Raw genomic sequence first — 17,324 nt, forward strand, 5'->3', positions numbered from 1 at the left:
AATAGGCGGATTGTATAATAGATCTTGGGATAGTCCAGTTTATACCGTATAGAATAAGACATGATGTTTTGCACATAAACCCAATCATCCTTGCAGAATGAAACAGTACCATGGTTAAAAAGTTCTATCTGGAATTTACCACACGCAGATAACAACAGATTAATGACGAATAGGATAATCCTTTTTCTCATCTTCGCCGTACAGCGTGATCCTATAATAGTGACCATGTGTGTGGTTCCAGCATAAAGGTGTCCTTCTGATAGTGTTTCCTCTCTGGCACATTTTGATTTTAATATCTTTCCTCTGTAGAAGGCTGCTTGTTGATTTTGTAAAACCACGTGGCTGAAATCTTTTAATCAGCTTTCCTATCACATGCTGCTGCATTATTATCGTTATTACTGTTTCTAGCAGTACAAAAGACAAAAGTATAACTTTACCTCATAAAATAAAAATATTAGCAGCACCCTTACCTAACTGTATCAGCTAGTCTTAACCCTTTCTCCCTCTGCCTGCCACTGCAGCTGCTGATACAACTAACCCCTGTGTTGGATGTTTCCAAACCCTCCTCTGTAGTTATACTGTAGTGATTTTCTATCTGGGATATACTGTATTCAGCAGTAAGGAGTTTAGAGCATTTTACAGCACTAGTAAATCTTACTCTGGATTGTATCGGACACCTCTGTGATTTTTCCCTGGATTACCCAGTGGTTACTGCAATCCAGGTTGATTCCCTGATACTGTAAATGCTGTAAAAAAACAAATCTGTGTCCTGGCAGGGTGTAGGTTGATTAAATCAACCGCTTAAGTAACTTAAAGAAAGGTAACCCTCAGATAACTAACTGGACTAAAGAGGTATAATAATATATTTTTTTAGGAGCTATCTTGATTGGTAAAGTCATACAGTATAAACAGTTTCTTAGTCATTCAAACACACCCTGGTCCCAATTAGTTCAGATAAAGGTTTTTACTCCATAATACACAGGCCTGAAACTTAGCTTTTGTCGTAATGACCACCATGTGCAGGTTAGCCAGTTGCTGTCACAGGGGCACAATGAAAAAGAAGCTCACTTATAAAATGAATTCATTTTTCCTGAAGAAGAATGTATGACTGTTGGCATTGCAAGAATGTTTTGAACACCAAGAGGCAGTTGTGTGTGTGTGCTGTGTGGTAAGTGTTAACCTGCAGTCTGGTGTGTGTCTGTGTTTGAGCACATTGCCCTGGGCCAGCCTTGCTTGTGATTAACTCCTCTTGAGTTAATGCTACGTGACATTGAGGAAGATTAATGTGCGACCTTCTTTCCAGTTGGATTGGATGCCAACAGCAAGCCCCTTCTGCTTTCCAGGGTCTCAGACACAGTGAGCCACAATGGAGTGTTAAAATGAGACAGGGTTAGGTGGGATCACTTTGTTGATACAGTGACTCTTCCTCCTAATCCTTTTCTTCACCCTCGTTTCTGACATGAAGAACAAAGGGTTTGAACCTGTATGTGACGGAATCCTCTTCAGCTGCGCAGGTATTTTCTACTCTTCTCTGGGCTTTTTTGAATGGATGGATAATACGCTTGCATTGTGATTTCTGTTCCTTAGTGTGTGTGTGTGTGTGTGTTTTTTTTTAAAGGATAATTCATAAATACAGTTGTATCCATTGGTTTGCACCGGACTTCACTTGGGTTGTTGCAGTAATTTAGAGTGTGTGAGGTCTCTCGACTAAGGAAAAGCACTTTAGTGTGCAAAGCCATGCTAGGAGGCGACTGAAACCTCTGCGTATTACGTTTACTCGAGAGTTGGAGCTCATACCAGTATACAGTCAGTACCTGCAGGGTGTGGCCAAATAATTCGAAAGTATTTGAAGAAGCTGAACCATGTATTCCATTGGCGCAGCGCACATCAACGGAAGTTGACTCGACAATATGAGGCGGTAACAGGTCTCGTCTGATTCAAGATTATCCCTAATTCATTTCTATTTCAACATTTGGGAAATGGGAATAATAGCACACGTTTGTATGAATGGTCCCACACATGACTGACTTTATGCAAATGACTCCCTTACATGCATTCAAAATACGGGTTGCTCGGGGGAGCTCAGCACCCCTATAAGAGACGAGAGCCCGCTTTTAACGCTTAGAATTCATAACCTGGACGGGTCCCTGGGTGTAGCGTTGTTTAGATCGGGTGGGTTTCTAATGCGCCCGGTCTGCTAACTGAAAGGAACCTAGCGTAAAGTCTGCGCTGCTAAATGATACACCGATAAGCATTGAGAAATTGTGATGTATTCTTCAATAACCATTTTAATAAGACTTGTAGATAGTTGTACCTTTCTGATTGAGCGTTTTTAATTGTTGGTAGTTTAACGGGAAGGCGTTCCTAAATTCTGTTGCCTAAGCCCTGGTTTATATATGGGCAGCAGTGTGGAGTAGTGGTTAGGGCTCTGGACTCCTGATCGGAGGGTCGTGGGTTCAATCCCTGCTGGGGACACTTCTGCTGTACCCTTGATCAAGATACTTTACCTAGATTGCTCCAGTAAAAACCCAACTGTATGAATGGGTAATTGTATGTAAAAATAATGTGAAATCTTGTAACAATTGTAAGTCGCCCTGGATAAGAGTGTCAGCTAATAAATAAATAATATATGGACTAACAGACAGACCTACCCCTATAATAATGCATAATCAAGCTGTGTTGAAAACGTGTGATTACCATTCAGTTTGTTCACAATGAAAGTTTCAAAATGTAATGATCGCGTATGATTAAGGTAGATTGAATAGGTTACAGTAAATATATATATTAAAATATATGCAACCAGACCTATTTCATTTTGTGTAGTGAAATAATTATCTCCACCCTCCTAGTGCGGTAATCCGTTCAAATCCGCCAAGAACCCATTCATTCTCTACCGTATTACAGATTAATTTAAAAGCACAGTAATAATCTCTGTGTTTAATTAGACTCTACCTTCTGTGCCCAGGCTATTAGTAGACTGAAAGCTGTTGCCAGGAAATTAAACAGAAAGGATAATTACCGGTAAAGACAAAAATGTCACTATGCATAATTCACTTAAAGAATAAAGCATATGTGAGGGGGGAAAAAGATGTTTAGAGAACAGATTTGAGAGAAGCATCCCAGTGAGGAGAACATAACGTTGTGCTGTACAATCCATAAAAACATGTTAACAAAGATTTGCAGCCTGCCCTTTAGGGGGAAAAAAATGCATGGATTATTTCCTTTAAATTGTCATGTTACAGAATCTAAATACACGTGCATCTAGGATGCACTTATGTATATACCGGTACGTATTTATTTTTGTTTAACATAAGCATGTGCATTTACTGCTCATGTAATGTGAGGGACTGCAACACAATCAATTGAGAGAGAGACAGAGAGAATGGCGTTTGGTTAATGATGTATAATGATTGGTTAATGATGTGTATGTGTGTGTGTGTGTGTGTGTGTATATATATATATTCCAGATCGTTCCAGACACTCTGCTGTGTGAAGGGACCTGCTCCTTCAAGCTCAGTACCGCTCACCATGATCTCAACCATTGTAAGCAACAGCATGGAGATTGGGAGGGGCAATGGGGCGTGTGGGAGAAAGCATGGATGGCCCAATCCTCTGAAATGTGAAAGCCGGAGGAACTCCATCCCTCCAGCACAGACCCCCTCTGCCAGGCACATGCTGGCGTATCTCCCCAGACCCTCAACAGACTCCTCCAGATATGAAACCTTCACACCAAAGCAGGTAGCATTTCTGAGTCCATACTTTTCCCTTTTGCCTTTGACAATAATAACTGTAGATCTTCTTGATTTTCGCTTTTTTCTTGTAGCCAAGCATGTCAGTGTGACTGTAGTCTGTATGATCTGTCAAATATGAATGGTCATTGATGATGAAGTTGACAGTTCTCTCCTGCAATCCTGTTAGCAGTCCACAGGATTAACCCATTGGGCTATGCTGTTATGAAACAATCCTTCATTGGCAGGTGTGTTTCGCAGGGTGAAAGCAGTGTTTTCTTTATCAAAGGTTTGCTGGAGAGAAGCCCGTCTGCAGTGTTAACAGTAGTATCTATTGTATAGTATTATGTTATTTGTCTCCTTTGCCGTATTATTTAGAAATTCGTTTTTTGGTAGAGCTGCCTTCTGCGAGTTCTCATTTCAAAAGGACTGACCTCCAGCCAGAAAAGCCGTTCCCTAATAAGATTGGCATTTAGACTACAATAACAGCTTCTAGAGTGCCTTTAATTTATATTATTACCGTAGAGACAAATATGGTTTCTGGCTACAATAAATGCCATGTCAATTCATTATTTTGTTTACAAAGAAGTTGTATCTGAGCTCTAGAGGCAAGGGCCCAGCTTTGGAACGCTCGGTCAGACTCGTTTGGGTTCTGGCCTGCAGGGGTCGCTGTAGTGTAATGAGCTGAACTCTACCCAGCCAGTTTTCCTCCTTCCTCAGTTTTAGCTGGAATAGTTCAATTAATTATCTAAGCCATAATGACAATAGGGAATCGTATAGAAAAATATATATATATATATATAATAGGATATTGAAGGGGAACGAAAATAAATAGTGGAAATGTGTTGACAGTATGAAGCGCTGTACTAATCTGAATAATGTTCTTTCAGCCTGAAAACACAACCATCCCCTCCGAAGTTCCAGCAGAGGTGTCCCAGCACAGAAGGGATTCTGTCACCTCGAAGAAAAGCAGCACGTTCGCAAATCTGCTCCAGCTCTCCCGGGATACCCACATCTCCACAGACAGGGCTTTGCACAGGAGGCTGAGCGGCTCAGAACCAGTTGGCTTCCAGTCTGCCTTGCCAGGCAAGCACAGGATGAGCGTCTCCATCAACACAGAGGACCTCCCGACACGCTACCACCGCCCTTCATGCAGCGAGCAGGCCAGTACTAAATGGCACCCAGGACCCGTCGCTGGCATCCCAAACTCCTTCAGGAGCAAGACTCCCACACGGAGCATCAACTCTGTTCAGACCTTCGGTTCTGAGAAGACGCCGAACCAGAGGTGCAAACTGATTGGAGACGACCGGCAGCTTCTCAACTCCACCAACAAGCAGCGGCAGCGGTATGTAACCAAGGACGGGAAGTGCAGGGTCAACCTGGGCAAGATCGAAGACAGGAGCAGGTTCTTGTCGGACATTTTCACCACCATGGTGGACCTGAAGTACCGCTGGTTCCTGTTCATCTTCATGATGTGCTACGTTGTGACCTGGGTCTTGTTTGCAGGGATTTATTTCCTAGACGCTTGGTTAAGGGATGACGTGAATCACACAAGCGATCCTAAATGGAGGCCCTGTGTTGAAAACATAGACAGCTTCCTTTCTGCTTTACTGTTCTCCATTGAAAGTCAGAGGACCATCGGCTACGGCTATAGAATGGTGACTTCCAACTGCAGCGAAGGCGTGATTTTGATCATGGCCCAGTCGATAATCGGCTCCATGATTGACGCTCTCATGGTGGGATGCATGTTTGTCAAGATCTCCAGGCCAAAAAAGAGAGCGCAGACATTGATCTTCAGCAAATCCTGCGTGATATCTCACCGGGACGAGGAGCTGTGCTTGATGTTTCGGATCGGGGATCTCCGGGACAGCCACATGGTGGATGCCAAAGTTCGAGCCAAGCTGATCAAATCGAGACAGACTAAAGAAGGGGAGTTTATCCCCTTGGAGCAGTCCGAGTTGAACCTCGGATACGACACGGGAGAGGACAGACTCTTCCTGGTGGAGCCGCAGATTATCTGCCACACAATCAACGAAAGCAGCCCGTTCTGGGATATGAGTGCAGACGGTTTAAAAAGAGAACAGTTTGAGATCATTGTCATCTTGGAAGGCATTGTTGAAGCCACGGGTTTGTGTGCACCACCTTAAATTTTGTTTGTGACACAAATTACATGTTAAGAACCGAGTGGACTATACTCATTCCAGCTCAAGCGGACCGAATTCTGGTCCACTTGATCCTTTCCTTTCTTTTGTAATATTTTTTCTAGAGCTCTGAAGGAGAGGGCTGCTCCATGATCATCATCAGAGATGTTTCAAAGCTGATAAAGTTTAACTGAATGTACTAATCGTCAGGTGTTTGTATGTTCTGCATGCCTTTTGCAACCAGATTTGCTGCGAGTTGATACTGTGCATATGATGCTTTTATATTCCTCCAGGAATGACGTGCCAGGCCCGGACCTCCTACAAGGATGACGAGATTGTGTGGGGTCACCGCTTTGAACCCTGCATGTCCCTGGAGAAGGGGGCTTTCCGAGTGGATTACAGCAGGTTCGAGAAGACCTTTGATGTCCAGACACCACCCAGCAGCGCCAAAGAGATGCAAGCCTTGAAGGACATGGAGAGGAACGAGATGTCCGCTCTCAGCTTGTACTGGGACCACATGGGCCACACCTGCACTTCCACAGACCTGGAACACAGACTGAGCAGGGCTGGGATCGGCGACATCACAGAGGAGAAAAGCACAGAGATGATAGACAGCGACTTTGAAGTGTGACTGCGTGTGAGAGAAATTTCACAGTTATTAAGAGAGTCATAAACAGACGTGTCTCTTACTATGCTCGGAATGCCAATTTCATTAAACTGATCCTACAAGTTTGTTGGTGTGATTCTTGTGGTGCCTGATTTTGAATTTACAACAGTGTGTTTGATGTGAGTGGTTAAGGGTTACGGGAACTATATGTTTCAGATGTGGCGTATTGGTGGCCTGTTTCTTCGACTGCTTTGTTTTTTACACCACGGAAAAATGTGTGGGAAAGCATCTAACATTATACAAATGTACATTTCATTGAGTAGGCTAAACCCAAGTCATATCACATCTCAAAAACTGGTAGCTTGCTATAGACAGGGACTTTATTAGGAACAGTATCAAAGGGGATGGCTGTGTACTGTTGAACGTTCTGGATATACAGTACAGATTTCCTTCCCTGAAGGAATTAGAAGTGGTGATTACTGAGTAATTGTTTCATATCCTTCCAGAAGCATTTAAAAACCTTACAAACAGCTCACAAACCAGACTGCCCGTGGATACCCCATTCATAGTTGTATGGCAGGCGGTGTTTTTTTATTTTTATTTATTTTTCACAACCCTGGTGTTCATCTTCATTCGTTTTAATCCAGGAAAGAATATTCAATATAATATGTAATAGCGTGTTTGCATTTCTGTGCTTTTCTCTTTTTCCAAGAAGTTGATTACAAAAAATAAATATGCATTGTGTAAAACAAAGAGCACAAACAGCTGCAACGTTTTGTTTTAATGGTCAAAGCCTCCCTGTCCCTGCCGATAGAGGATGCAGTGGGAGATGTCGCCAGCTCTGCTTTACACGCAGCTCACAAAGCAACACAGATATAAAAACTACGGCCGGTTTAGAAGTAGCTGGGATTTGTCTGTTTATTAGCCGTCATTCCAACTGGATTGACACACTTTATTTTTCTATTAAACAAAAACGAAATGAATGTTTATTTTAGTAAACACAATTGAATTAGTGCACACAGTAAAGAATGCAAGGCCTTCTTTAAACAGTTTGCAGTCAAAGCTGCTGATAGTGAAGGGATTTAGTGACAGGTGCTCAGCTGATTTAATCTTGGGAAATTTATATTATAACCACTTGAAAAGGAAGTGTTGTAAAAGCTTACAAATCTGATTGCGCAATATATAAGGAAAGCCTTGATTTTATGCTTAACTTGCTTAAGAGAAAAATAGTTGCATTAGGTCTGTAATTGCATATGCTAAGCTTCAGACTATTTAATATAGCTAGAAGTAACTTATATGTGTTACATAAGTTGATTATATATAGAGAGAGAGAGAGGCATTTCTATACCAGTGTTGCATTGAGGTAAATGAGAAAATCCTAAATCACTTAATACATCTGAAAGACCTTTCCCTCCCCACTTTAAATCAAACTAATTTACTCATTTATGCACATTCTTTTTTTAAAAAAAAAGGATTTAATGATCATGAATTGCATCTTGTAAGCCTCTTGTTGAAAAACTACAAGTCCCAGAATGCCGTGCGAGCCTACACACTCCTCCGGAGGGAAGTTGTCATTTTTCCAAAGGAATTTGAAAGCGGGCAAAAGGCGGACGGACAAAACACCGGCCACAGTGGTATAGGTTTTTGTTTTGTGGTCTTCCCTGAATCATATATATTTACATATTTTAAAAAAACATGACCTCGTTTGTGGCGCAGGTGTTGGCGAGCTCTGGAAAGCTCGAGAAAGATGACCTTGGCACTAAAATCAGCACACTGTCGCGGAGAGTGGAGGAGATTAAGGTAAGGGCAACAACCTGGCTTGTGTAATATTATTTTACCGATTGGAAGCCCAAGAGCTGACGTGTTTAGTTTTTGTTTGTGCTTATATGTAACAAAAGCTACCAAACAACGTGTTTCATTAAGAAATGAAAGCGCTGTCGTTGTTGACATCAGTTTTTATTTATGTGGAAGTGACGTGTCAAAAACAGGGTGAAAGTTTTAATTTCAAACTTTGGCAGCAATGTCCCGCAGTCGTGTGCAGTTTTACTGTGAAATATCATGACAACATCCCACAGTTAACTTGTTTCCTCAAAAAAAAAAAAACAACAGACGTTTTTAATACGGCAGTTTTACCTGCTGACACATATACGCGTCATTCCGCCTCTTTCTGGCTGGGACACGTCACTATGGCATGTCTTACTCTATATAATCATGGGCTTCAGTGAGTTACTAAAAAAATAATTACATCAAGGGTCTATGTGACGTCATAAACCACCAGAACGTTAGGTCGATTAGTTTATAAACTCACAGAAACCCGAGATGGAATTATTATGTGATGAGTGTAGTTCATTGGGTTAGATAATGATCTATTTATCAATCTCCTCTTTCTTGTGTATTCCCAGAGTGAAGTATGTGACATGATCAATAAGAAATACGATGAGTTCCTGCCCAGCATGCAGAGCGCAGAAGAGCTGATGAACCAGGTGAATGGGATCTCTGGCGACCTTGACATGCTGAAATCCTGCATTGAAAACGAGGTACAAATAATGGAAAAGCACTGTGCTGTGTGTGGTGTAGTATTATGGATATGGAAGAGTAAAAAAGCAGGTTTAAAATATCATGCTGTTGTGTTTATCTTCCCTCTTAAACACATAAGCCCTATCTCCTCCTCTTTTCAAAATCCTACTGGAAAATTGCATTGTTGTTTGAATGAAAAATAAATCTTTTTATTTATTTATTTATTTATGGCAGCCACTGGCCAATACCTTACAGTGGGCATCTTGGGGTTTGCAGTCCTGGCAGCACAGGGTAACAGTGCTTCCCTATCTCTCTCAGGTACAGAGAGATCTCCGTGTTGCTGTCACTGAGTTTACAGAACTGAAACAACAGCTAGAAAAGAACACCCTAGTGCTGAGTGTGCTCCGACAACTCCAAGAGGTCAGTCTCTCATAACGTACACTTGCAGCCAGGGCTTGCATCACCTAGACTTTTAGGATAGAGATGCAATAAAAAATAAACTATATGAGCATAATTTAGATCTTTTATTAAACATTGTGTAATTGAAGAAACTACAAAATTATATTGCAAAAGCCTGTCGGAAGCCGTAATAGTGTACAGTATTTAATGTAAAAGCTGTAAATATCTCAATGGGCTTGTTCCAGGACTGAATTCTATCTCCTTTATTTTTGTCTGTTTAGTTTGACACAGCGATTGAAAATTATCACAGAGCACTGTTGGAAAAGAAATACATTGTAGCGGCTGGTCATCTTGAGAAGGTACGTCAAAATCCTAAGTATGGACCTTTACATGCAGATTAGCCATTGACAACAAGCTGGGTATGTATACCATTTGAAATATAAATTGGAGAACTAGTAAAGCCGACATCTGTAAAGTGAACTTTTCTGCATATTCAGTAACTGTTTTGCTGTTCATAGTTCTGTTTCTCAGACTTATTATGACTACTAAATAATGATAATGATAATAGTAATACTCTTTGCTCCCTGTTCCCAGGCACAGGGCAGTGCAAATACTCTGAAAGCCAGAAAGGGCTGCGAGTTGAAGATCATGAAGGCTCTGAGCACAGAGCTGACCATTCAGAAACAGAACCTGCTGTACCACCTCGGGGAGGAGTGGAAGAAACTGGCTGTCTGGAAGCTGCCTCCTTCCAAGGGTAAGAGCCCTGAACCAGCTTAAAGATGAATGCTTCTAGTATTCCAAGCTAACCCTAACCCATACTTTCCTACCTCCTAATTACATTGGCCGTGTCTTGCGTTGCCACCTACTATGTGAACTTGTTAGACAAATGTGCATTTTGTAGAGCTGCAACAATTTCATTAATGCGTCGATTATTGATCATTTGTCCTTAAATTTCCCAGAGCTTCGATTACATATTGGTGAATCGGTGCATCAAATTAGAGCCCAGTTTGAAGCCTCCCGTTGCCAGTTTGCATTAAAACATTGATTATGTAGTTATGCACTTATATTAGTGCTAGTATGGTAGGTAGCCAGCATTGGTGTGTTGCTATGACACAAACCTTTCGGCTTCTGGATTCGTGTTGGACAAGCCACATCAGTGATTTTATTGTTGATTTAAATGTGGATGTGATAATCGATTATGAAATTAGGTTGCAGATTGCACCATCAGTATTTTTAGGCCTTGCAAATAGTGGAAAGTGCAGCTTTAGCTTTGCTCCTGGATTTTTGGTTTGTATCAACTACAAGAGGTAGTCTTTTCCCCAAGGTACCCAAAATGCCCTTGGTTTTTATCACGCTGTTTTATTGTAAGTAAAGCGATATTACACCCCCTTGTGGGAGATGTGTGTGTGTGTGTGTGTGTGACAGCTGAAATTTAATCAGAACTGTATTCCGTCCTCTGTAACTAGCACAATATCTGTCTTTTTTTTTTTTTGTATTTTCTAATGCAGAAACCGACGGCCTGGAGTCTGCCCTCAAGACTGAGCTGCACTTGTGCTCTGCTGCACCGAAGGAAGGCATCAGCACAGGGCCACTATTGCCCAGTGTCTTGCAGGCTCTCTCCATCCTTGGGGAACTCAACACCAAGATCAAATTTTTCAGTAAGAACCTGCTTTCGAACGCAACAGTGGGGAGGGAGGGGAACCCCCCCTATTTACTGTGGAAGACAGCCTACAAATGCAAGCTAATAAACACTGATCTTCCTTTGTTGTAGGTAAAGTGCTCCTGAAGTACGTTCTGAAGCCCTTGATCATGTATCCTTCCCTCCACCCTCTGGTGAACGAGCAGACTGGACAGAGTGTGGTCCTGAGCTTTCACTGCATGGACACCAAACTGGAGCACCCCTCTCCTTCCACAGTTTACCTCAAATTAAACACTGTGCTGGAACAGCTCCACAAGCACCTGTTTGGTAGGCAACAGGCAACTCTGCACACAGCGGAGTGGATTAGAAAAATATCTTGATATTCACGAAACCGCTGTAGAAAGAAGCACTACAGTATGTTTTGCAGCATCCAACGGCCAATCAAAATATTAGGTGAAACGAAGCCAAGTCAAATTTTGTCTGAAACGTTTGTCTATTTGACTTGGTTTCTTATAATGGAAACCGCCTAACAATTGGGTAGACTAATGCCAGAGTAACCCAACGTTAATAGGGATTATGGGGGAAATGTGGTTATTGTTATTGTAAGTTAAAAACAAACACTTTTTACATTGTTCTCTATAACCATCCAGTTTTAATTCCGTTTATCATTATTTTTCTTCAGATGTTCCTCTTAGTGAGCCGGTAGAAAGAAGTGGCAAAGAGTTAACTGTTACCCTGGCTGAGGTGCTGGGTGATCTGATTTGGGAAGAAATGTCAGACTGCATTATAAGAGAGTGTTTGGTGTACTCCATACCAGCAAACAGCAGCCAGCTGGAACAGTATGAAGAGGTGGGATATACTGGATTGAAGTCCTCTGTTTAAGACAGCAATTAAAATAATCTACAATGTGTAAAATGATATCGATACGTATGCATGTACACATTTATGTTTACATTTATTTGTTTTATTAGGTAATAAAAGAAACTGAGCAATTTGAGCAAACGCTGAAGGAAATGCATTTTCTAAAGGGCAACAGCACAGACTTGTTGAAGTATGCCAGGAATGTCAATTCCCACTTTGCCAGCAAGAAATGCCAGGATGTGATTGTAGCAGCCCGTAATCTGATGACCTCAGAGATCCACAATACTGTGAAGGTTGGTTTGTGGATCTTTTTTTATGACATGTCTTTCTTGCACCTGTTTTAATCAGCAGTTATCAAACTTTCCTCCGCTGCTTGTTCGTTGGTTAAAATTACGCAAACTGCTTCAGCAAAACAATGACCTCAGGTAGATTCTTCATTGCCGTGTTACCACGTATCACCCTTAACAACACAGTCCAAAGCGTTTTATTCTCTGCCTTCATTAGATTTCTCCAGAGTCCAAAGTCGTTGTACCCAAACTGCCAAATCCTGGTACTGGGAACAAGGTGAAAATGGAGAAAGCTTCAAAGACTCTTCATAACGAGATGATGAATCTGGAGAACGAGCGGCAGCTGGACCAGCACACCTTCTCCCTGCCTGTCTGCCGCATCAGTGACTCTGTGCAGAAACTCATGGAACTGGCCTACCAGACCCTCTCGGAGGCTGTCGTCAGCACCCACCAGTGGTAAGCAGCCAGTGCCTTGTGGAGAATCACTTCTCCCCGCTGGAGGATCCACAGCACTGGTGAATAACCTGGGATTGTAGACACTCTGTTTTCAGGGGTAATCCTGGCATAACCACAGATAGGGTTCATCCAATATAAAAATATACAATGTTCCATTCAAGTCTATTAAAATAAAAAGCTGTATTAAAAGACCCAGGGGTCTTGTAGTCCTTTTTTAAGTTTTTATTTTTATTTTAATGGGTACAATGTTGGGGACACAACAAATACCACAAAATAAACCAAGTACCATTTTACAGTTCATAATTATGTTATGTTTTTATCTTTTTATATTACAGTGCGGTCCAACTTTTCTACACAGTTAGAAACATTTTCCAGTTGTTCTACGATGTTGTGCCGACCTACCACAAGTAAGTAACATAGTTTGTGTTCTGTCTTGGAAAAACCTATTAAAACAAACCGGAGCCTCATTCTTATGGTGTGCTTGTCAACAAATTTAGTAGAATTATTTAAAAAATAAAGACTTCTCTTTTCTTTACCCATCAAAATGTATTTAAGAGAAATGTGCTGAAGACGGATCTCGCAAAAAGGATGTTGCGAGAAACTGCGATTGTTTGTGGAAAACAGCGGATTTGGGGTTGTGGGAATTTGTAGATGTCTTGGCCTAGTTTTCGGAATATGTTAGTGACCACTAGTGAGGGGGTTTTCTCACTTACCACAGTTTGGGAACATTTTCTCTGTATATCCAAAGTCATAAAACCTGTAAAACTGATGCATCTCCTTCTCAATTTGTTTTCGCCTAGAGAAAACCTGCTGAAGCTGCCCCAGCTGGCTGCCATTCACCACAACAACTGCATGTTCATCGGACACCACCTGCTGACTCTGGGCCACCAGTTCAGACACCACCTACCCCAGCCCCTGTGCGATGGGGCTGCTACCTTCGTGGACCTGGTGCCAGGCTTCAGGAGACTCGGTAACTAGCCATGCTTTATTTAAAGACCATTCTTAGAATGCACTACATGAACGGTGATAATTGCAGTGGCTATAGTGCTGCAGGATGACACACTTAAAGTGCTAGTTTGCTGTAATTGGTTTCAATTTGACTTTAATTGTTAAACTACAGTATTGTCTAGTGAGTTGTGTAGCGTAAATAATTATATTTGGTAATTCAGTTTGTGCTGTAATTTTGAGTGCTAGCATCTCTTTGTGGAAAACTGCATCAGCGTGTCAAACAAATGAGCATGTTAGTAACATGCATACATCCCCTGACACGGCTGTGAATATAACATTTTATCAATCCAGTATGATGATAAAGTGGATACAAACTTCTTCCAACTCTCAAAGCTGTAATTTTGACAAGATCAAATCTGTTCATTTTACCTAATCTGTTTCCCTGCCACGGTGTTTACAAGACTGAATCGACTGGGCAGAAATGATAAGCTTTTTAAAATATGTATAGATTTTACATTTTGTTTTTAGATATTGGCCGAGCTCTTTTCTCTTTTATTTCTCTCAAGAAGCTAGGTATGTCCTTTGGCCCATGATTCATACAGCATTGATTTGCTGTAAGAAAAGACGAACTGAGGAGTCTGTAGCGTTCGATTCGTTCTTAGAACTCCATTACTGATGTTAATAAGGCGGCATACCCAGTATTATTACACTGACAGCTGCACGATTCTAGACGCTGTAATGAAAAGTCAATCCATTCTGCTTTCGTTTGTCCAGGGACGGAATGCTTCTTGGCACAGATGCGGTCTCAGAAAGCAGAGCTGCTGGAGAGATTGTCAACCGCAAGGAATTTTTCAAACCTGGACGATGAGAGCAATTACTCAGCTGCCAGCAAAGCTGTCCGCCAGGTGAGCAATGAAGCAGAAGATGCTAAAAAAAAAAAAAAGAAGAAAAGAAACAATTGGGAGCTACCACATCTTTAGGACAGTAATCCCACCACTGCCACTGTGCTCCTCCTGAAATTCTGGGAGGAATGGAGGCAGATGCTTGTGCTAATTTGTACATTACATTATATTAAGCTATTAATCTTGATGGGTCTTTTGTTTTTATTTAATGATCTCATTCTTAAAACAGAGCACGTTATTCCCAAAGCAATTGTTTTTTTCTATAGGAACTGTGATAACATTCTACCCAAACATATATTTCATAATTTGTTTACTTTAATATGTTTGAAGTTAAAGATTGTATTAATCAATGTTACTGTGATTTGAGAACAAGCCACATTCCTATACAGCAGTACATATAATAAATACAAAAAAAAAAGTGTAAGTAGAATGAATTGTCTGCTTCCTCACCCTGAAGGTGTGCCTGGGCTCCTCTCTGTAGACTTTTTGTTCCATTGAGGGCTACTGGACCATCACACTTCTCTTTGACCTAAGCCACCTGCAGCTTGTTTCCTGATCCCTGACGGTTCCTCTTGCAGGTGATTCATCAGTTGAAGAGGCTGGGGAAAGTTTGGCAAGACGTCCTTCCTGTCAACATTTACTGCAAAGCGATGGGGACCCTACTTAACACTGCTATTGCAGAGGTCATCAACAAAATCACCATGCTGGAGGTATGTGGATCAGTGAAATAAAGCAGGCAATGTTACCCAATCTAGAGGTTTCCTTAACGCTGTGGTGTGGTTTAGAGACAACCCTGTGATTTAAATTGTTGATTCTATAGGTCAAGGATAGAGCTAAAGAAAAGCTTACAGCTGTAGTCACTTAACAAGGGCCTGTTTCACTCTCAAATACACTATGCTTTTATCTGTGATTAAACTAATGTAATATAGGGTGCTGTAATTCACAGGCTGGTTTTTCATCCCAGGTGAGAGCAGCCCGAAAGCCCTCTTTGACCTTGTGGGGTGTATAGTACAGTACCTGACCAGACCTGAGGTCAATTACATTGTAACGGAGTCATTTGTAATTAATTGCAGTTACAATGTAGTCGAGCCTTGGCACACCTGCATAATTGTAATTGTAATGATACCATATAATTGACCAATTGCAGTTCAATTACACACCTGTCCAGGCTTAATCATTCGCAGCTTCATGTTGTGTTTTACACTGAGAGATCATTATTCTCGGATTTTCAACCAATTATAGAATTATTTAAAAATAAAGACCATCTTTCTCTCCCCATCGAAATGTATTTAAGAGAAATATACTGAAGACACATCTAGCAGAAAGGATAAGTTTTATACAGTATGCTTCTGTGTTTGTACTTGTGATTATTGCATGTTAATGTGCGTAGTTTGTAACTTGTATAATTGTAATAATAATTGCTATTTCTGCAGCATTATTGTAACTGCAGTTGAAGAAAATAACGAAATCACCTTTTTGCCATCTGCCCTCCGTTTCCCAGGACATCTCTACCGAAGATGGAGACCGCCTGTATTCCCTTTGCAGGACCATCACAGAGGAAGGACCCCAGGTGTTTACACCACTGCCTGAGGAAAGCAAGAACAAGAGATATCAGGAGGTTGTTCCTGTCTACGTTCAGAAATGGATGACTTTCAAGGAGCTCATGATAGTCTTACAGGCCAGTCTGCAGGAGATAGTGGACAGGTAATTTGAATCCTCTTTGAACCTGCACCTCTATGAGTGAAAATAAACCAATTCTGTAACTGCGCCTAGTCAAACACAAACTACTGATGACAATGGTTCTTTACTAGCGATAGCACAAGGGCAGCTACAGTGTCTGGAGCCACTGTTAGAATGGTTTGCTCTTTTGACTTTTATGTTCTCATAATAGCATAAACCAAAATGCACTGGTAATCCATTGCAGTACCATACCGTACCATTTTGCTACTGTAAGAAGTTTTTGTTACCTTGTCTGGATATGTGGTTTCTTTTTTCCCCCCAAGAGAAATTGCATTAATATAAGATGTAATAAGAGGGATTCAGTTGTTGGGTGCTGGTCTGTTTCCTCTTGCAGGTGGGCTGATGGGAAGGGGCCTCTTGCTGCTGAATTCTCCACCAATGAGGTGAAGAGCCTGATCCGAGCCTTGTTCCAGAACACGGACCGGCGAGCCGCAGCACTCTCCAAAATCAAATAGACTCTCACAGCTCTCCACTCGCGGTGTCCTGTTTATGTAAATAGCTTTTCTGTACTTTAGCAACACTCTTCATGCAATGGGCTTATTTTTGTTATAAAAAAAATGTACCTAATTCAATTAAACCCTGGACTTAGTCTTCTACAAGTTATCAGCATCATTACTTTTTTAGGGGGGAAACTGCAGCATTTTTTTTTTTTTTCAAACTAGTAAATATAGCAATAAATGAACACACTAATCTTGGACGACTGTACCTAGTGCACGGGTGCAAATTTGGCGCTAGGCGCTGGATTCTAGGGTATCTCATATGGTGCCAGCAACATTACATTCTGGCAACAGTAGACATGTTTACTACTGCCAGCTGTAGAATGCCAAGCCCTACTAGTGAATTTGCCCACTGTGTCATCTCACTTGCACAGGGTCCTGTGGGACAATTGGAGAATAAATTAAGAAAGTTAGAATTAAACTTGTTGCTTGTTTTACCCAATCTGAATACAGAACAAAGCCGTGGTGTTACTAATTCGGGGTCATTGAGCGATCATATAAACCAGCGAAACAGGAAGCGAGATGGCATGATGGTTAACTCACTAGTCTACTGTGCTGTTTTTCTTTGGAGTACTGGGTTCAGATCCTGCTGATTTTATTTT

General features: G+C 41.3%; 2 protein-coding genes across 2 annotated transcripts; both read left to right on the plus strand.

Annotated features, from left to right (window-relative positions):
• The first annotated feature begins 784 nt into the window (after nt 1-784).
• LOC117397331 (G protein-activated inward rectifier potassium channel 4-like) lies at nt 785-7,265 on the plus strand. The gene is made up of 4 exons (XM_034912589.2): nt 785-1,514; nt 3,468-3,738; nt 4,619-5,855; nt 6,163-7,265. Exons 2-4 carry the CDS (start codon nt 3,529-3,531, stop codon nt 6,498-6,500), a joined length of 1,785 nt encoding a protein of 594 aa, XP_034768480.2. The 5' UTR covers nt 785-1,514; nt 3,468-3,528; the 3' UTR covers nt 6,501-7,265.
• Nucleotides 7,266-8,029: 764 nt separating this feature from the next.
• Nucleotides 8,030-16,824, plus strand: LOC117397070 (centromere/kinetochore protein zw10 homolog). The gene is made up of 16 exons (XM_059009607.1): nt 8,030-8,276; nt 8,879-9,013; nt 9,312-9,413; nt 9,674-9,751; nt 9,987-10,146; nt 10,901-11,050; nt 11,164-11,358; nt 11,714-11,880; nt 12,003-12,185; nt 12,397-12,635; nt 12,971-13,042; nt 13,436-13,605; nt 14,358-14,488; nt 15,064-15,195; nt 15,987-16,189; nt 16,560-16,824. The coding sequence occupies exons 1-16, from the start codon at nt 8,172-8,174 to the stop codon at nt 16,678-16,680; spliced, it is 2,343 nt and encodes a 780-aa protein (XP_058865590.1). The 5' UTR covers nt 8,030-8,171; the 3' UTR covers nt 16,681-16,824.
• The last annotated feature ends 500 nt before the right edge of the window (nt 16,825-17,324 follow it).

Source organism: Acipenser ruthenus, chromosome 39 (genome assembly GCF_902713425.1).
Source record: "Acipenser ruthenus chromosome 39, fAciRut3.2 maternal haplotype, whole genome shotgun sequence".
In the NCBI taxonomy this organism is placed as follows: Eukaryota; Metazoa; Chordata; class Actinopteri; order Acipenseriformes; family Acipenseridae; genus Acipenser; species Acipenser ruthenus.